Here is a 21,927-nt window from a genome sequence, read left to right on the forward strand (position 1 = left end):
AGTTGTGCTGGGGGTTTCCCGATATTCCCATGTTACACCTTTGCTCCGCGAGCTGCATTGGCTGCCGGTTGCCCTCCGGGTGAGATTCAAGGTGTTAGTAATGACTTACAAAGCCCTACATGGCATGGGTCCGGATTACCTACGGCAACACCTGCGGCCGGCGTCAACCTCCCTCCGTCCAGTGCGCTCCCACAGAGAGGGCCTCCTCAGGGTGCCTCCGATCAAAGAATGTCGATTGGTGGCCCCCAGGGGGAGAGCGTTCTCTGTGGGCGCGCCAGACCTATGGAACCGCTTGCCGGTTGAGCTCCGGATGGCCCCCGACCTTCGCTCCTTCCGGCGCGATCTAAAAACGTATCTATTTGAGCAATCTGACCTGGTCTGATGGGTTAGGGTTGGGGTTTTAATACGTCTTAATTATTGTTTTAACCTTGGGCATTTATTTAATCGCTTTTAACTTTTGTATCCTGTTTTGTATTTATTGCCCTGTGCACCGCCCTGAGTCCTTCGGGAGAAGGGCGGTATAAAAATATAATAAATATATAAATATATAAATAAATAAATAAATAAACTTACAGTGATCTATAAGATTTGTTTTAATATTTAAATGTATTTGGAAAAACATGTTGATAACAGAAGATATGAAGTCTCTGTTCACTTTTTCCAAAGTATTTTACTCAGTGTGACTACCATTGGATGAATTGGTATAGTTAGCACATTACAGGATATCATTTCTGACATAGTAGCTTTCCCTTTTTTACAGTGAAGTTTTGTACAAATGTACAAATAACCTAATACAGTTTTATGTTCTGTGCACTTCAAATCAAATGGGATGCTTGCTTAATAATGAGAAATATTATATATGTCTCCTAGATATATATTGCACTCTACTTGGGCAACCATTAACAATACATTTTTATTCAGCCATGAAACACACTGGATAATCTTGTATCAATTGAGACTGAAATGTAGACTACCTTACTACTCTGTTACTTCAGATGCTAAGCAACCCAAACAAAATTCATACTATATTGTTGCAGATTGTAAACAATTATAGAAATGTTGTTGATATTAAAATATTTGTCTTATTCTGTTCTAAATTAACTGTTTCATCATACAGGTGAAACTCAAAAAATTAGAATATTGTGCAAAAGTTCATTTATTTCAGTAATGCAACTTAAAAGGGGAAACTAATATATGAGATAAACTCATTACATGCAAAGCAAGATAGTTCAAGCTATGATTTGTCATAATTGTGATGATTATGGTTTACAGCTCATGAAAACCCCAAATCCACAATCTCAGAAAATTAGAATATTGTGAAAAGGTGCAATATTCTAGGCTCAAAGTGTCCCACTCTAATCAGCTAATTAAGCCATAAAACCTGCAAAGGGTTCCTGAGCCTTTAAATGGTCTCTCAGTCTGGTTCAGTAGGAATCACAATCATGGGGAAGACTGCTGACCTGACAGTTGTGCAGAAAACCATCATTGACACCCTCCATAAGGAGGGAAAGCCTCAAAAGGTAATTGCAAAAGAAGTTGGATGTTCCCAAAGTGCTGTATCAAAGCACATTAATAGAAAGTTATGTGGAAGGGAAAAGTGTGGAAAAAAGGTGCACAAGCAGTAGGGATGACCGCAGCCTGGAGAGGATTGTCAGGAAAAGGCCATTCAAAAGTGTTGGGGACTTTCACAAGGAGTGGACTGAGGCTGGAGTCAGTGCATCAAGAGCCACCACACACAGACGGATCCTGGACATGGGCTTCAAATGTCGTATTCCTCTTGTCAAGCCGCTCCTGAACAACAAACATCAGAAGCATCTTACCTAAAGTCCTCTCTTCTGATGAGAGCAACTTTTGCATCTCATTTGGAAACCAAGGACCCAGAGTCTGGAGGAAGAATGGAGAGGCACACACTGCAAGATGCTTGAAGTCCAGTGTGAAGTTTCCACAGTCTGTGTTGATTTGGGGAGCCATGTCATCTGCTGGTGTTGGTCCACTGAGCTTCATTAAGCCCAGGGTCAACGCAGCCATCTACCATGCTTCCTTCCGCAGACAAGCTTTATGGGGGTGCTGACTTCATTTTCCAGCAGGACTTGGCACCTGCCCACACTGCCAAAAGCACCAAAACCTGGTTCAATGACCGTGGGATTACTGTGCTTGATTGGCCAGCAAACTCGCCTGACCTGAACCCCATAGAGAATCTATGGGGCATTGCCAAGAGAAAGATGAGAGACATGAGACCGAACAATGCAGAAGAACTGAAGGCCGCTATTGAAGCATCCTGGTCTTCCATAACACCTCAGCAGTGCCACAGGGTGATAGCTTCCATGCCATGCCGCATTGAGGCAGTAATTGCTGCAAAATGGGCCGAAACCAAGTACTGAGTACATATGCATGCTTATACTTTTCAGAGGTCCGATATTGTTCTATGTATACTCTGAGATTGTAGATTTGGGGTTTTCATGAGCTGTAAACCATAATTATCACAATTATGACAAATCACGGCTTGAACTATCTTGCTTTGCATGTAATGTGTCTATCTCATATATTAGTTTCCCCTTTTAAGTTGCATTAATGAAATAAATGAACTTTTGCACGATATTCTAATTTTTCAAGTTTCACCTGTAATGTAGACTTTGGTGGACTAGAATTAGTTTCAACAAACTAATGAAAAGTTGACTTTACTTGGTAGGATTGCATATGTACTGTAAACCTATTCAAGTTAATAGAATTTTTTTAATGTAGGGTGGTACAAAAATTACTTTCTGCAACAATACTGTGTACAATTTAAGGTAAACAAAATTAATATTCACAGTAGCAGTGAATTGTGACAACTAGAAAAGCAGGAATGATTGCATTAACAAATTACATGCAGCTAAATATTATATATATATATATATATATATATATATATATATATATATATATATATATATATATATATATATATATATATATATATATATATATATATATTTAAATCAATATGTGAAAAATTGTTTTCAAACATACTCATGTGATCTGCTAAAATAGGATCTATCTCAGCACTAATAGCATGTAGTTCATGGAATCTGCTAGAATCTTATCTTGAAATATTTCAATATCTAATAAATTATGCAAAATTACATAAATTTACATAAATTGTCTGATGCAAAGACAGATGTTGATTTTCTTGTCTTAAATGTGTTTTAAGGGATTGCATTTTGGAATGAAAGTAGTTTAAAATTATAGACTGATAGTGAGATAACCTGAATGTTTTTTAACTTCAAAATCAGTAGAGCGAGCCCTTCTTTCAGAATGCTTCTGAGATTACTGTTAGTCCATCTGTATTCTTGTCATCTGGATATGAGTCACCACAGTTGGAGTGTACTGTATAAATCAACTAGTTGATATTGTGGTGGAAGCTAGATTGTGGAATCCTTGGTGCTCTCTGAGCACTGGGTGATGAAACGCCTGCAAGCAAATAACTACTAAGCACATGCCTTCCTACATTTCCTCAGCTGGCCAAAGCTGATTGTAGGTTTCTTGGGAATGTAAATAGTTGCGTATTAGACCCTGTTGAGTGTCTGTGGAAATTCTCAGTCATCCAGGTCATGGTTGTCGCAAAGGTGCTCTTTCAAAAAGCAATTGGACTTTTGCTTTTTGTTTTCCTTGAAGACATTTCACTTCTCATCCAAGAAGCTTCTTCAGTTCATGGATTGAAGAAGCTTCTAGGATGAGAAGAGAAACATCTTGAAAGAAAAACAAAGAAAGTCCAGTTGCCTTTTCAAAAAGCACCTTTGGGATGACCCTGTTGTGGTTTTTAAGCTGGAAGAAGTAGTATTGAACCTATAATCTCTTCCTTAGTTGTTGTAGGTTTTAATTTTGTTTTTAATTTTTTTTGTTTAACATGGCTTGTTGGTCACATGAAAGTTAAAAGACCTTCACAACCTAATAAGCTAAAAATAAATCTCTTAAGACAAATGTGAATATGTCTGTGATGGTTTAACAAATTTTTGATGCTGAAATAAAAAAGCATTAGGCAACTACATGACAGGATAACATTTCTTCTTGTTGTGCCTTAATTAAAATTGCCATTCTTATTAAATGTTTACCTTTAAATTTTATTTTTATATTTATTTAACTCAAAACTGAACTTCTGAAGCATGAATACCAATACGTGATCTCTTTTCATTTGAAAAATGAGATGTTAACCAGAAAATATGAAAAGCAATATAAACATTTTAAGAATGTTTTAATTGCATGCATTTAATCCCAAATACATTTTCCTTCTATAGTGCTACAGTAATAGATTAGTTACTTTCTATCTGTTTCTGATTTTAGCAGCTGTGTTTTCATAATATATAACTTTAAATGTTTAAAATCTCAACAGGTACATTTTCTTTGTGTCTTTTTCACAGTAAAAGAAGGGAAAATTCTAGGTATGCGTTTCTGGGATCTTCTATAAAAGAATTTGTGAGCTATGAAAATTAGGGCATCAAAAGTGATTAATGATGATGTTTTTAAACATATGGCTAGCAAAAAAACCTTGCAAGAGATGAAAAATGGGCACTAAGTAGAAAGGGATGTTATGGGTTGCTAGAGAGAGCACCTTAAAACTAGATCTATTTCAAGTGCTTGACTGGCTTGTTAAAGGAAAGATCCACATAACAGCTAAAAGAGTGTTCAGATCTTCTTAAAATGTATTTTGCTAATTCATACAGGCAGCATGTTGAACTAATTAAGTAGCACAAAATAGTGTTTTCAATAGATCTGAAAATAAAGGCATAAAGTAGGACATAGGAAATACTGACTTTTCCCACCCCAACCTCAGTGCTTGCATTCATGACTATTTGAATAGATGTAGCAGTAACAACGGTATATTAGTATTTCAGAGACAGGTGCCACTACCAAAGCAAGGATTGAGATTGCCTGTTCTAACCTCAACAGTGCTGGGAGTCTGATTGCATGCTCTGCCTTCTGTTCAGCAAATCATGAATCTGGGTTTCCTTCTTTCCTCATCTTGTCTGAGTACTCTTTCTTTTTGAATTTTTAATATGTAAATTTCATTAAAAATAAACGTACAAATATTTTTCCCCTTCCTCATAGAAACAGCTATTGAGAATTTTCTCTGACTTGCCAGAAATACTCAATTTTCAGACAGAAGAAGAAGCATGGACAATTTCACACTTAATGATGAACACTTCAAAAAGTTCTGAATGCTGAAAAAAGGAAGTGTTACACTGAAAATTGCAGCTGGCAGTATTCTCTATCAATCAATATTCATTTGAAGAGTTAGCTGTTGATCTAAGGGAGCAAATGCCATTCTGTCAAAAAAGGGGGGGTATTCCAGCATGACTTTTGAAAAAAGAATTATTTTGCTGTAATACATGTGTGCAGTTATTTTGCTGTGCATTCCAAGTGGATTGTTGATACAGTATTTTGGTTCTGCACCTGCATATGGAAATCTTGCTGAACATGGAAATCTGTTAAACGTAATATTTACAATGGCTGGAAACTGGGGAGAAAGAAACATATTTTTTTATATATTTTATATTTCTCATTGTTTCCTGACTACATTTTCATTAGATGTACGGCTTGATTCTATAGAAATAGCTTGAATGGGTGCAGGATTATCAATGTGCTCAATGCTCCTAAATCCAAAGATGTGCACTTCTTTGTGACTTGTGTAGCTATACTGTTGGAAAGCTGGCATATGACTCAGAAGCTTTTGATTTCTCTTAACCTTACCTAAACATGTCCATATTGTCCATTTTTCTCCCTTTTGTGCCTGGATATACATTTACAGAAGGGACGCGGTGGCTCAGTGGGTTAGGACGCTGAGCTTGTCGATCGGAAGGTCGGCAGTTTGGCGGGTCGAATCCCGAGTGCCGCGTAGCAGAGTGAGCGCCTGTTACTCGTCCCAGCTTCTGCCAACCTAGCAGTTCGAAAGCACGTAAAAATGCAAGTAGAAAAATAGGGACCACTACGGTGGGAAGGTAACAGCGTTCCGTGCGCCTTTGGCGTCTAGTCATGCCGGCCACATGACCACGGAGACGTCCTCGGACAAGCGCTGGCTCTTCGGCTTTGAAACGGAGATGAGCACCGGCCCCTAGAGTCGGAAACGACTAGCACGCATGTGCGGGGGAACCTTTACCTTTACCTTTATACATTTACATAGTTCAAATATTTAAATAAAAAAAGAATAGGCACATACTATTCTACCTTTATCAAATGGTATAGGCCCTCAGTGTTCAGTACTATTTCTGCCTGAGTCATTTTTAATTACATATTTTATTTGGAAAGTTAAACGTCCTATTTTATTCTTGAATCACTGTGATGTTTACCTCTCAGGAAATATATTTGTACAATCTACCTTGTTTATCATTTCAGCTCTCCATTTTCTTTTGCATAAAAATTGGTTGTCTAAAACTTTAACAGCTATAAAATGTTATGTGTAATTTATTTTTCCAAGCTGTTTTGTTATGGCTTTATGCATGTTTGTCTGCCCCATCAGGTCTTTAACACTGTCAATAATCTTGCTTATCAAGCATTTCCAACACTCCCCTTTCCCCTGAAAAAGCTATTGCAATGTATTCATGCAGATTTACTTGCATACGGATCTTCACTCTGCCAGTTAACAAAGCAAGACTTCTTTTATTCTGGCTTCCCACTTGATTCCTGATTGATTTATGCTTGACAGATGAAATGCTGTCCTGTTCAGTGAATTAGCTGTTTGTGAATAACATTTCTGATGATTTGGTGTAGGAAATGGCAGGAATAATGAAAAAGATTTTCATTCCTTTATTTGTTGCTCTGTTGCTCTGTTTCTAATTGTTCCTTGGAGAATGAAGCTATTATAGCAAGCTGGTAAGTGTGTGCATATAGCTGTATCTAGATATATGCATCTCTTATAACTAACAATATTAAAATTACTCTTTCCCCCCCCTTTTTTGGAGAAGGCAGTCTTGAAAGGGAAAAAAAAGTAATGTACAAGCAGATGTGCCGCTAGATCTACAGGCTTCTGCCAACCATATGGCATCTTAAAGAAAGATGGTTGGAGCGTCTGGATTAGCAAAGAGTTGGGATGGAAAGCCATGTGTCGTGTTGGTACAGGCAGTTGTTTTAGCTCTCTGTAAAAGGCTTCAGGAGATTGTGTAATGGAACAAATGGTACTGCAAGCCTAGTAACAGCCTTACCGCTGCTGGAGAGGCAATTGGCCCCCAGGCACCTACTGCTCCATCTTTTCCTTCCCCCTCCCATTCCCCCATTTGTTTATTAATATATTGAAAAATGGCATGATTTTATTATCCTTTATTTCTAGTATAAAGCTGCTGAGCCTTTCCCTGTTTTTTAAACTTCTTTCATTCGCAAGGAGGATTTTCAGTTTGATAGCTTTTTAAAACTATTATAATTATCAGTGTCCCATTTGTTTAAGGGGAGGGATATGAAATCAGGATCATTTTATCTTAATTTCTGAAGTCTTTATAAGAAACATCTTCATTTCCTTTAACTGGGAAATGGCAGCATTCTATGTGAAAGATGTTTAATATTCCTAATATTCCTACCTCTATCAATATTTAGCAATTAATGGGGAATTAATATATTGCTGTGGAATTAGAAAGGTATCAATCTCTAATGAAAAACAGATAACCAATTGTGATACCTTATTTTTAAATAAATTTGGAGCTTTTGTGAATGAAATTGTTGTAATTATCTCTGCTCACTAAGAGAATGGAGGATGAGTTTATGAAAACACTCAATTCCCCTGTTCAGCTGTTCCACAGGCTGATTAAAACAGCAACCAAAGGTCCAGTGCCTGTAAATTACTCAAATGTAATCTAGCAATTACAGTTTTAATTGTAATACTAAGATTGCTGTTTTTAAAAAGAAGGTTCTAAAAGATTTTGTGGAACCTGCTGATAAGAAGTTCATGAAATGAAAAGCTTTGCAAAACAGTTGCAAGACTACAATTGCTAGTGTTGACTTTCCCTTTACTCTGAGACTTTAATAGATGGTCTTTTCAGACATTACTTTTCAGTACAAAATGCGGGTATCACTTAGAGATGGTGTGCAGCTACCTGCATGATTGAACAGCTGTTTTTCCATTAGGTTCACCCTGTTTGCTTGCATTGTGTGGAAAAGAGCTGCAGTTTTACAAATGCATTGTTCAGAAAGTACACAATATTTTGCAATCAGTAGCATCAGAGGAAGCTTTAAGAATAAAATAATATATATACTTTCCTGAGAGTAAGGACATGAGTAAATACATAATGAAGCTATGCCCAAGTAAATAATAGTAGGATTGGGCTATTACATTTTTGTTTATGGATAAAGCCTATCTTAGGGTCCAAATATATTTTTATAGGCTATATTATCTGCAATAGAGTTTAAAAAACCATTTTATATATCTTCTCTCCCTTCTTAATTACTTCATTTTTTCAGGTCTCTTTCACCAGACTTCTTTATTTTCAAAATGTAAGCTGCGTTATTGTGACAATCTGTCTCAATGATCTCTAATTAGAGCATCTAAAGTAATCTGGAATTGTACCTGTCATTCATGTAAGCTGTGAGCCAAGGTATGGGATTATTTGATCTCCCATGAATAAAAGCGAAAGTAGCATGTAGTGCATTTTACTAGCTAAGGCTGATTTGTCATCTATTTGTCACTTGTCCTAGAGAAATATATCTTGGTCTTGTTTAGCCATGTTCAGATAACTTCAACAACATTCTGTTGACTATAGTAGTGGAACAGCATTTACGGTTAAGCTAATCTAAAAACAGTTGATATTTAATAGGCTGAGATTGTTGGGTCTCTTGCATATTGGACAAACTCGTGTCTGACATTTACAAGTGTAACTCGTCTGAATTACATAAACCTGGTTGTTCTCTTTTTTGCATTTTGTACCTGTCGGGCCTAAGAGTGTGAAGGTATGTACCTTTGGGTACACCGAGTTATACTGAAAAAGACTAGCCTTGAAGGAACCAAATCATGATGTTCCTCTAGTTTAAAAAAGGCAATTTCAGAAGATGATGGTAAACAGCATAGCTTAGCTGTGTTGGTTGTCTTACTAGGTCTGTTCCGAAATCATATACTTTATTAAAAAATTAACAAAAATTTTAGAAGGGAAATGCAAACATTATGCAAAAAAGGTTGAGCTCCGGATGGCACCGGATCTCCGCTCCTTCCGGCGCGGGTTAAAGACCCACCTATTTGAACAAGCTGGCCTGGCCTGATGGGGAGTTAATTTAGGGTTTTAAATATTTGTATATTTTATTGTTTTATTTCGGGCATTAATTTAATTCTATTTTAACTTTTGTATTTTTGTATTTTTATTATATGCCCTGTTCACCGCCCTGAGTCCTTCGGGAGAAGGGCGGTATAAAAATTTAATAAAACTAAAACTAAACTAAACTAAAAAAGTACTTCTCTTGATCCGGGGTGGGGGTGGGGTGGGGGAGTGTACACACCTCTTTTTCCCAGCATGCATCTTAACATGCATCTTAAAACTTACCTCTTTAAACAAGCTGGCCTGGCCTGATGGGACGGGGTGGGAAATGACTTTAATTTTAAATTTGTATTAATTTATGGGCATTGTTTAATCATGTTTTAATAATTTTAATTTTTGTATCTAGTTTTTATGTATTGCCCTGTTCACCGCCCTGAGTCCCTAGGGAGAAGGGCGGTATACAAATTAAATTAATAAATAAATAAATAAATAATAAATGTACAGAAACAGGAATTTCTCTGTTAGTGCTCTTAAATCTGGCAGAGAAAGGATAGAACTCTAGGTTTTCAAGGATGCTATTAGTGAAAGAAATAACAGGAAAAGTAGTAGTAGTAGTAGCTCTTAGTAGGAAACAGCCAGGGTTCTCCATGGTTCCTCTTGGAGAACATTTTACTGAGCACTTCCTCAAAATTGGCAGTTTAAGTTCTTTTAAACTATGATTTGCTATTGATTGGAATGTTAACCTGTGTTGTGGTGCTGTAGCATTACTAGTAGCAGTATTTGTGGTCTTTTCCTGATTTTCTACCAGGAAATATTAATTGACTGTGTGAATGGAAGAATAGACATTTTTAGATTTTTTTTAAAGAAATGGTGTATTGTTTAGATTTAGTATAAATATTAGGGTTATAATTTTTACTTTCTCAGTTGCTGCCTCAAAGATTCTCACATTTTTAGTGAATCTGTGAGTCTGTGTATGTTGTGCACGAGAGATGGAAAGTTGCAGACTGAAATAAAGAATAAGAATTAATTTTAGCATTATTTTCATATTTCAATTAATATGAAGAACTTAGGGTTCATTTAAGAAAAGAAACAGAAAGCAGAGTTGTCTTCAACCTTCTGCAATTTGAATAATAGCGAAATTTCTTTAGTTTGTAGAAGTACACAGTAAGTTCTACGTCAGAAATAAAAGGAACATTCATGCAGCACTTTTGCATTCATTTCTAAAAATCTGTTTCTCCTCACAAGTACTAAGTCTTATGGGAATCTGATTTATTTTTTCTTCCTGGCTCTTCTAAAATTAATTGTTCAAAAAGTTTGGGTCATTATGCTGTGTATGTATCAGAGGTCAATTTGCCCAAATAATGAAGTGATGGGGTGTTTTACCCATCACAGGAGTCTTTCTCCTCTTCATTTAGTATTTGACATCTTGAAGCTCCAGGAATGATTCAAAGGCATTCTGTCACTTTGAAAAAGGGAAGCGTTCCATTACAAATGCAGAATTGCTAATGTTTCTTTTTTTAACAGAGTTAATACAAACTTGATACGTTTTATCTACATTGTTTTCTAAATTCCTTCAAATGCCTGATGAGTCTTAGGACCTCCCATACGCTCTGCACATGCCATGAAACCCCAAAAAAGTCATTCTCTGTTCATTCTGCTTAAGCACCACAGGCACTGTCTGCTAGATGTCACTTCTTGGGAAGCTCACGCAGGGAGGTACTTTTTAAAGGCATTGTGGTCTGAACAAGAAAGTTCAGATTGGGCTGCCAAGTCTTGATGTTTCAGAATTATTTCATAGCTTCTTATTAAAATTCAATTTAAAAAAGCATTAGTGATAAGGAGAGAAGTGAAATTATCATGAGGTTCTGAAGAAAAAGATGTCTTAAATAGGAACTAAGAACTTTTAGAGCCCTAGTTGTGGAAGTAATAAATAACGACAGCGAGCAATAAAGCACTTAATTAATTTTTTTTCTAACACAAATACACAAAAAATAAAATAAAACTAGCATACAATATTAATAAAATCATTTCTCCTTTCTTGTCTCAAGTTTCCAAGGAGGGAATACTAAATGTATATGAACATCTCTGAAAGTTCAATTTATGTGTTTCTATTGACTTGAGCAACCCAAAGGAAGACAAGTAGACCAGTATGTTCTGCTTGCTATTAAAAATACATTTGATGACCTTATACCAAAATATGTTAAATGCTGAGAATACCTAGCACATTTTCCCTTGTGCCACTTTTCTCTGACTGTTTATGCAAATTATGGGATGGAATAGGAAAAGGGAAATAAAGACTAAATACAAATGTAATAGTTCAGTAGTGTCTCCTTTTTAATTTTTCCAATTACTTTTTACATCTTTCTTCTCTCAGTCCTCCATATCTTTTCTCCTACAAGGTCTGCTCTGTTGATTCTCCAAGATACTGAAATGGGGGTTGAATCAGTTAATATCACTCTGGCATTGTTGTTTAGGCCAAGATTTACCCCTCTTAACTGAGTATCTGATGAGGTTGCTTCTTGTTTACTTGTCCTGTTGAATGAAGTGGGTGTCAACCATCCAACTGGTTGAGAAAGTAAAGGAGACTCCTGGAACATCTTTTACCAAGGTTAGAACTTTACTGAAAATTCCATGTGAGTATAGAAGTGGAAAAGCCAATTGCAACATTTTTGCACACAAACATCATAGGAAAACTTCCCCTTGTCCCCTGGTCCTCCCATTGTCCATTGTCTAGCCAATCGGTTATACTCGCATTGTTTTGGAAACGGTCTCTCTGCCTCAGACTTTCCCAGCAGATGACTTTGGGTGCTGGATCTGTCTCAGTCGGCACACTTGCATTCCTTTACCCTCCCGAATACCTTCCTTGCATTCCAATACCTTCCCTCCCCCCCCTCCTGTTCCTGATGTCTGGTTGCAAGCAGGGTTTGCATAGCGAGCTATCATGACATGGGGAAAAATTGAGAACAGAATCTCGTGTAAGTTTTGCAAAAGGGCATGTAAATCTTTAAAAGAATTTGAGTTAGATCTTTCCCTTTGCAGCATATCCTCTATAGATTTCTGATTGGAGGGACTTGAGGCCATCCCTTGTCCCTGTGTTGCCGCCTTTTTGCCAGCGCTAGGCTTAGTTGCTCCCGAAATACTTGTCATGTTTTCCCGGTTGTAACACGCGTTTTATCAATATGTAATACCCTGAATCTTATATAAACCTTTTAACTCTATGACAAAAAGTATATATAACAGTTACAGCCAGATACTTATTACCAACTAAGCAATTTATATAATAGAATTCTATGATATATATGTCTGGGTATATTCAAAGTCACGTTCTTTTTTTTTTTTTTACCCCGTTTCCGGCGCAGAGATTGACACCTTTTCCGTCTTCCTCTACTGTCAAAGACCAGTAGGTGTCCCACTAAACAAACCTCCAATTACTAAATTGCTATGTCAAATGGCCGCCCGTGACAAGTAGAGTAAAATTTCAAAAGTTTCACAAGTTCAAAATTTCAAAATTTACCAGGATAGACCAGGATAAACCAAGCTGATCGCTTTCCACGCCCAACAATCCAGAGTTCAGTCTCCAAGGCTCCAAGATCAGACTTTGACCTGTTGTAATTTATCTCCAGCTAGAATGCAGTCATATAGTCTTCGAATTTCTTTTCCTTGCTGTTTTTGCCAAACGCCTCCCTCGAGACTTCTATCGCCGCTTATTCCCTCTCCGTGAGGCACCCACTTCAGACCAGTACCTCTTTCTCAAGCGCTTCCTGTTAAATATTCGGATATACTCTCCGTCAGCTCCGCTCTACCGTTGTCCCGCTGCATACGTGCTAGCTCCGTCCCTCTGTCAGATCTTCATGTCGGCCATTACTGGCCTCCTTCTCCCCGGTTCGCTCGCATCAGACTTTCTCCGGATCTCCAACACGAACCGCCGCTCATGAAGGTTCTCCGGGCTGCCTGCAACTTCGGATGTCCCTACAGGACCTCCTGAAGCTCCGAAAAGCCCCCGCGAACGCTGGGTGAGAGGTTGTGCGTGGAGAGAACTCCGTTCACACAGCCGCCCGCTCTGACAGCTGGCTCCGTTGAGAATCCGTTCAGAATCTCGTTGAGAACCTCTTGTTTGCCCATCTCCAGTTCTTCATGGCACTGATTGTGTGACGTAAGGAAAACTTTAGGGACTATAGTTAAATTTTAATTTGGTGCCAAACATCTATGCAGAGAATTGGGAATTAATACAGGAAAAGACTCGCTGGTGAAATTGAAGAGACCCAATAAAGCAGACATGTCAAACTCGCAATGACACGTGATGTCGTATCAGCACTGTATTGCCATTGCCAACAATGGGGTGGGTGCGGCTTCCACGTGACATGTCTGGCCCACGGGCCGGCAGTTTGACACCCCTGCGATAAAGGTTACTTTTCAGGTTAGAACAGTTTAGAACTTTTTGTTTCTTTTTGTTGTAGCAAACATCATTTGACTTTCTATGCTTTAAGTGCAAATTATTCTCAAAGCTATCAAGAGATTAGAAAAATTTATACCAACAAAACTTTCCATTTTCTTACCTATGATTCTTAGAAAAGTTTGCAAATTAAATATTCATAGTAGTGTGCTTTAGCCACAAACTAAATCTGAAGTACTTGTACAGTAGATAATATGTTTCCTTAGAAGTAGCTCTCACCATGTTCAGTGGCATATTCTAGAAGGGATGCAGCCTTTATTCCATTTTAGGAATAAGATTATATTGATCTGTTTGCACAGAAACATTTCATTGTGTTACTTAATGTGCAAAGATACTGGATTGTTGCAGACATCTACATGCCTCACTTGAGCTCTGGCAATTGAATATGTGAAGCTGTAACTGTCTGTGATGCAATATAATCTACATCTATCAAGTGAAGTGTATATGAATTCCTAGTCCTTTCAAACACATATATCATTAGCAAGCCCTATAAAAGCATGTGAGGACTAATTTGAGGGTCTGTGCTATCTAACATAAGCTAAGATTCCACCAAACCGATAATAACTTAACTCCCAAAATAATGTGTAGTGTTTTGAGGTGTTTTTTTAAAAATTAAATCATGCTAGATAAAGTAAAAGGGATTTGGGGAAATGGGAGGTGTTGGTGTTGGTTAGTGTTGAAGCCATATAATGTGCATCATATCCGAATCTTAAAAGCAAAGCATGTAAATATTGCCCAGAGCCATGGAACAGAAGACCTCCAAAGTCCCTTTCAGCCTTATGAGTCTATGATTTGTGTCAGAAGCTAATTTTTCTGATTGGGTATATGGCAATCCTCAGAATTCAAACACAGTGCACCAAAACAATTAACAACAATCAATCCACCAGAAACAATGGCTGAAGTCTCATTTCTGAAAATGTCTGTTTAGGAATGTCAGGGTTGTTGTAAAAAATAAATTCTGTAAATATTTGAATACAAATATTTGCAAGCCCTTCGCAAGTTACACCTACTGTATTTTCCGGCGTATAAGACGACTTTTTAACCCATGAAAATCTTCTCAAAAGTTGGGGGTCGTCTTATACGCCCAGTTGTCTTATACGCCGGAAAATACTATTCACCTCTCTGATCTTTTCTCTTTTCTGCTGGACGGCGGGATCGCTGGGTGAATGGAGGTAGGCGATGGTGACCCGTAGTTAAGCAGCTGATGGCGAACGGGTGATGGAGGGCAAACTCTCGTCAGCTCCTGGGGCGGCTACTGCAGCCGCTGCCGTTGCTCTCTGTAGGACTGGCCATGCTGGCGCTTCCAATGCTGGCTGTCAGGTCCCCGAAAAGAGGAGGGGCAGGCGGTCCCCAGAGGCGCACTGCTCGACAGTAGGAAGGGAGCACCTTTGCTCCTGCCGAGGCACCGCCTGACCTGCGCCGACCGGAAGAATCGCTTGCCCGGTCACGGAGTGCAGAACAGCAGTACTTGGCGCCCCTCTTGCCCACAGACCATGCAGCAGCCCTCGCCAGCCGGCCTCGGCATGGCCGCCCCAAGCCTGGCTCTCTAGCGCGTCTTCCGGGCCCGCCTGGCCAACCGCCTCCTGGGCGGGGCTTGGCTCCAGACGCGGCGGCTGCTCCGTCTGCAAATGCTATCTCAAAGCCGGATTGCGCTTGGTCGTGCAGGCTGCCGAAAGGTGGGGACTCAGAGTTCCCGCGGTGGTTGCGGCTTCTGGCGTGCTGTTTGCAGAGTCTGGCCTGGAAGAGCGCGTCGTGTGAACGCAGCTCTTGCGTGTATTCCAAAGGGTGGGTGGAAGGAAAAGCCCCTTTGGGCTTCAAAAGGGTGGCTTTGTACCATTTGCATCAGACGGGGCTGAATCGGGCTTGTGTCGGACACTTGGCAACTGGCATGTAAGTATTTTCCGGCGTATAAGACGAAAAATCTTGAAAATCTTCTCAAAAGTCAGGGGTCGTCTTATACGCCCAGTCGTCTTATACGCCGGAAAATATGGTATACTATTCTCTGGGGAATAGCTTGAATATTCAAAAGACAAATTACTTGGGGCCCAGGGATAAAGGCCATCATTTTAAAAGATTTCTCGAGGATTTGCACCAGAGACATCCCAGTCAAATAAAAATTAATACTGTGCTCTTTAAATCATCTTCCCTAACTGAATTTCAACAGGCCTTCCAAAAGAATCAGTTTCATGATGGTCAGAGACTATCCCGTTTTGTGCTTGTGGGTGGATAAAAATTGTTAAAAGTGGTATTTTTTTTTGAAAAAAGGCACAAAGTTATAATTTGTTAAAAAGTGCACTTTTTACAGATATCATAATTTTCACTTAACAAAAAAGAAAAAAAATTACCTGGGTACCATAGTTGAAAAAGAAGCTATTGCGCAAGTAACAGCTCTTCATTTGTACATTCAAAAACATCTTCACCTCTCTGAAAAAAAACAAACACCATGCTCTACTTTTGCCGGCCATTTATTGCTTATCCTCTGTACAGCTTGTAGCCTGTAAAGTAATGCTTCTTTATTGTACCAAGGCAGAATAATGATGTGTAGGTTCATTTTCTTGAGCAAGTACCGGTAGTGATTGATTTTGTTTTGCAAAATTCTTTGGCCTGCATTTTTGTATCAGAATCTCTTGATTCAGCTCAAGTGGCCTCTTTCAGTTACCGTGGTAACCAGCAGATGGGGTTGTCCGATAAGGGTCAGTAAGAAAGTTCCTACAGTATACAGTAGGAGCAGCTAAAGAACAAAGCTCTCAGTGCTGACAGTTGAGGCCTGGCCAGCCAGGAGTAGTTATCAGATTACTTATATTAAAACCCAATTAAGATGTGTGCCAGTAAGTGCAGCATAACTATTGGATTGGATTGGATTTGCTGGTTTAGCTGCTGCCATTTGTTGGAATTCAATCTCTCTGCTGTGCAAGTTCATCTGTGCAGAGTTTAGTAGAAATCCATTATATCATAATCCAAATGGTGGGATAGTGGAAGTATCTTAATGCAATAGATTGGTATTTGCTTGGGGGAGGGGCTTTATCATTAACTATGACCTCTGGAGATTAATTTTATGGTAAGTCATATATTGATTTGGGTTACAGAGTTTATGGAACTCCACAAAAAACAGAAGTGATTGAGTAATAAAAAAAAAAAATCTTAATGCTAACATTTTTTAGACTGGCTTACATCCTAGGTATCATTATGCCCCAGGTAAAACTTGTTTTGATTTCTTTTCTTTTTTAAGAAAATTTTATTAAATATACATTTAAAAACAAAAGTGGACATGATTCAACTTCCCTAGCTACAACACTACTATTAGTATTATCTTATGTTACAGAAAGAAATAACAAAAACCTAAAATACAGTCTATAACCAGACCGAGTATAACAAACTGTACATATAACATCTGTCAGGTTTTTTTTAGTAAACTGTCATACAGTCCTCAGCGTTATATTTACATATCTTTCAGTTATGTCCATTATATAGATGCTAATAAGAAATCCTTACATTATCAACCAATCAAACAATGTTCATCTCAGCGATCCTCCTTAACTCTAACCAATTGGACAAATTTTGCCAAATTTCATAATACTCCATTTCGTTCTTATTTTTGATCTCTAGAGTTAACCTGTCCATTTCAGCGCAGGATAAAATTTTATCTATTATTTCTTCTTCAGTGGGTATTTCCTTTCTTTTCCATTTTTGGGCATATGCCAGTCTTGTTTTGATTTCATGTGCCCAGCCAGGTACCTTTTTAAGATTTGGAGCAGCAGAAGCACTTAGATCCAGCTGATACTTCCAATGGTTCATTTCTTATTTCTCTGGATCTGAATCATGATTTTCAGGCTGCATTTATCGAAGCTTTACATATGAAATTTACTTCTATTGGGCAACATTCTGACATTCTTTTTCCTCCCTTGAATCTCTGCTTGAGTGTTGGGGGGAAAAGTCTCTAGAATTTCTCAAGGAACAGATTTAATAGGCTGAAAGGTAGAAGAAGTTAGTTTGCTTGCAAATTCCATTCTGTTAGCAGACAGAAAAGATTAAGTGCAATCACTGTTTTTTCTGTATGATATGTGAATAGATTTAGATGTGTGTGTATATTTACATTTTATAATTATGCTAAATTTATTACGTATTTATAGAAGGTAAATTAATCTATCATGCATGACTGGCACTTGTTCTGCTGATACTCATTGTATAATCGGGAAATACAATTGCAAATTGATATTTAATAAACAATGAAGTCCTTAGCTGCTATTGTCACTTTTGTCGAGTTTGCAGTCCCAGAAAACGTAGAATTATGTTAAAAGTTGCACCCCAAATAAGTAACGTTAAAGTATACTTCCTAGTCAGAATAGGCTCTTGTTAATTTGCTTTCTTCTGGGATGTTTCCCAGTATAATCTACAACCCTGAGCTTTCTTAATGTCTTCCATTCAAATGCTGAGAAAGGATTAGAGCAGACATGTCAAACTTGCAACGTCATGTGACGTCGTGCAATGTATCGGGATGGTTTTGCCATTGCCGGCAATGGGGTTGGCGCAGCTTCCGGATGACGTGTCCGGCCCACGGGCCAGCAGTTTGACACCCCTGGATTAGAGGGCGGTGAACATTTCCATCAGCCCCTTGTTGTGGTCATATCATTTTCTGGTTACTATGGAATATTGAAGGAAAAGTCTTCATCATGGTTGAGTCCAAGCCGGGAATAAACAACATGGCATCTGCTTTAGAAAGAAGGTTGCAGTTTATTGAAGAGGAGAGCCAGACAGAAAGATGGCTCTGGAAGAGAAAGAGCACATGTAGGGAGTAGGTTTTTATACCCTCTGAAGCCTTGTGTTTGGAGTTGCTCCTGTGGCATGAACTTTGACCTGAGTCTGAGTGTGCCCTTTGGCATCTGTGGGTTAATCCTATTATGTCCTGTCTTAGACTTTGGGTGAGGTATGTAGGTTTTAGGTGTCTTTGTCTTCCTAAGATTCTAGCTGGAGAGCTCCAACCTTCCTGGATTATTTTACATCTGCATTTCTACAGAGCTGGTTTCTGCTTGGGGGAGGGAGACTTGGGCCTATTAAGAAAACTGGGCATGCTTTTCTGCCTCTTTAAGATCCTTTGAGGAAATACAATATTCTGCCCTTTTAATATTTCCTTCTGTGGGGGGGCTGACTTCCCACATGTCCAATAAGGAAGGACCTTTTCAGCTGGTCTGCTCCAGGTGCCTAATAAAGCCTATTGGTTTTGAAACAGCACTTTCCTGAAGGACATCCCAGAATGTGCCTGACTCACCTTTAAAAATGGAGTCAGATGCAATGGTTGACACTATTGTTCCTGAACATTATTTATCTGGCCTTCAATCCAAGGGAGCTTCTTGGTGTTCCAAGGGGTTCTAGAAAATAAAGATGAAGTAGTGTAAGAGCTACCAAAAGTGAGGCTGCCATAAAATAAAAACACAGATATGAGTTTAAACTCAAATGCACGCTCTGGAATAAGAATAATAAAGCATACGAAAGGATGAAGATGGTAACTTCTCCCTGCAATCCTGGTTCATGAGAACTCATACATACAAAACCTCTTATTGGTGACTGAATAACTGAGAGTGGAAAATAGCTGAGAGAACAGACAGGCAATTTTATACAGAGAGAAACTTGGGGTGGGGGGAGTTGAAGTAGGTGAAAACACTGACAAGCAGGAGTTGAGTTTAAACTGAGAAAGGGATATATAAATATATAGTTAGAGAACAAAGATGGAACTAGACAATCTCAGTCTGCTGAAGGAGTAAAGTTTCAGGTGGGTTCAAGACAACTGCTGTGGGAATTACTATGCAGAGCGGATGGCCCAGCATGGGATCTGGCTGTCTATGCACAGATAGGGAAGGAGAAGAGAAAGAAAATAAGAACAACCAAAAGGCAAACCCAAAGTTGCTAACCACGACTTTGCCACTTAAGTGTTTGAATAGCCCTTTGGGTAATTTAGTGGCAAATGCATCTTAGGATAATCACACTGCTGTTTTAGCAGAAGCAGTACTATTGTCAGCTTAGTCTCTGAATTGTAGAACTGTTAGGTCATAAACTAATTTACTACATTCTAACCTACTTTGAAGACAAGTACAGGAAGAACAGTAAGTCTGTTTGTATCCATTACAGATTCCATTTACTTGATTAAAGTGAAGTTTTTTTTCTATCTTCATTGTGCTAAAAAAAATAGAAAGGTTCAGAAGAAATAACAGGCATGGTGGTGCATTTTATCTGATGGGTTCTGAGACCTCAAAATAGTTCCTTGCTTCTATGCTTTTTCTACATTTGTGAATCAACAGATATGGATACATTGAGCAGTATAATTAGATATAACTGAGCTGGGTCATTGCAGTGAAGTTATGCAGTATCTTTAGGATAAAATTGCTGACATTTGTTTGGAGTTAGATGTCAGCTAGACAAATCCAGATGAGATGGCAGAGACTTGGTTTTACATGGTTAGTTGCAATAGGTTTGAGCAGGGGTCTTCAAACTTGGCCTTTTTATGACTTTTATGACATATAAACACATACATACATACATATATACACATACACACATATACATATACACACACACACACACACAAATATATATATGTGTGTGTGTGTGTGTGTGTGTGTGTGTGTGTGTGTGTGTAAATTTTTTGGCTTGCTAACAAAGAATAAAGGGAGACCGATATGATCATTTCAAACTTATTTTTTCTCATCAGTCAGCCATACCTCAGAACAAATGTTTGAAATGATCATATCGGTCTCCCTTTAGCAAGCCAAACAATTTACACAAATATGAGCTGCCACTGCTGTGGCTACTGCCTGTAGATGGCCTTGGGCTAGGCTGAAACAGGAAATAAGATTTGTCCCGTGTCTGGGACTAAGCAAGTGTATTCTGAATGCTTAACAAATATATATATATATATATATATATATATATATATATATATATATATATATATATATATATATATATATATATATATATATATATATATATATATATATATATATATATATATATATATATATATATATATATATATATATATATATATATATATATATATATATATATATATATATATATATATATATATATATATATATATATATATATATATATATATATATATATATATATATATATTGGACTCTTCAGAAATAGTGTGGCATAAAAGCTAAATGAATGAATGAATGAATGGCTGAATAAATAGATAGACTGCCCCTACTTTTTTTTTTCATAGATCAGCCGAAGTTGGCTAGGTGCTGCCATCTACTGTGATAAAAGGAATAATAGAATAGAATAAACTCTATTTCTTTTCTTTCATTCACCCAAGATTACCTTAGGAAAACCTGGGCAGTGAGTTGTAAATGCTTCCAACATTTCAAGATGACCCAATTGATTTCTATAGTTTATGGTCTACAGCATCTTAAGAAGCACCTTCTCCAAAATCTGCTCTCTCTTTCCTAGACTCTGCACAGCATGATAACACTTGTAGAGAAATGATTACTAGGAACAACTTATTATTTGGGGGGGGGGGGTTTGTTAATTTCACAGTTAACACAATGTTTTGAATCAAATAACATAATACAATCAATATGAAATCTTGTATTTACAAACATGAACTTGCACTTACAAATAGCATTAACAATTAGAATATTCTAGATAAAAGGCAAAACTTTGGAAGCCTAAGAAAATAAACAGGTATCTGTCGAGCAGCCAAAATATTGGTTAGGTATTAGGAGATTCCAAGGAGGGACTTGAAGACACAGGAATTTAAAAATGAGCGTCTACCCTTTTTTGTTGCAGATAAATGCATTCTGCATTATGAAACTCACTTCCAAAGAAGATGTACCAAGCGATTCTGCAAAGAAAGTCATAATTTATTGACGTAATCTTTCCCACATAGTAAACAAATGATTACATAATATAGTTCTATCATATCTTCTTCATCATATATAGTATTTTTTAATATTCTGCCAATTTCTAAACATTCTGTTAGCCATAAAATAAAACCTGTATTATTTTCCTCTGCATTTTCATGGCTAAGATGTATAGAGTTGAGCCACTCAGCATTATCAGTTTTATCTGAAGGAGTGACCACTGGGGGTCTGTGGGCTTCTGCAGAGTGCTAATATCTCAAATCAAGATGAGTAAAACAGCTTCAGATGTTTCATGTGCATAAATTTCCATCAGCTCCTGGTGATGTCAATAAGTCTCTCTTGGCTAAGCTCCAGGGCTTACAAACAGAACTCCTAGAGCTTCCAGAGCTCCTTGAAA

At 37.9% G+C, this 21,927-nt stretch overlaps 2 protein-coding genes across 7 annotated transcripts in view; one reads left to right on the forward strand and one right to left on the reverse strand.

Moving 5' to 3' along the window:
* The window catches only part of SDCCAG8 (SHH signaling and ciliogenesis regulator SDCCAG8), a 139,689-nt gene that overhangs the window by 112,071 nt on the left and 5,691 nt on the right, over positions 1 to 21,927 (forward strand).
* Positions 15,877 to 21,927, reverse strand: part of AKT3 (AKT serine/threonine kinase 3) — a 175,680-nt gene continuing 169,629 nt past the window's right edge. Inside the window, exons 17-19 of one of the 6 annotated variants that reach the window (XR_014024902.1) lie at positions 19,729 to 19,830; positions 18,926 to 19,025; positions 15,877 to 16,083 (exon numbers count right to left, since the gene is read on the reverse strand). Coding sequence is in view for 1 of the 6 variants with exons in the window: in XM_081315977.1 (XP_081172103.1) it covers positions 19,798 to 19,830 (33 nt within the window). In the remaining 5 variants the exon portion in view is untranslated. Of the gene's footprint in view, positions 18,425 to 18,925; positions 19,026 to 19,417; positions 19,831 to 21,485; positions 21,512 to 21,927 lie in introns of those variants that run through there. The other 5 variants (XR_014024903.1, XR_014024904.1, XR_014024906.1 and 2 more) reach the window with 5 other exon arrangements.

This window comes from Vipera berus (assembly GCF_964194415.1).
Source record: "Vipera berus genome assembly, chromosome: 1".
NCBI lineage: Eukaryota > Metazoa > Chordata > Lepidosauria > Squamata > Viperidae > Vipera > Vipera berus.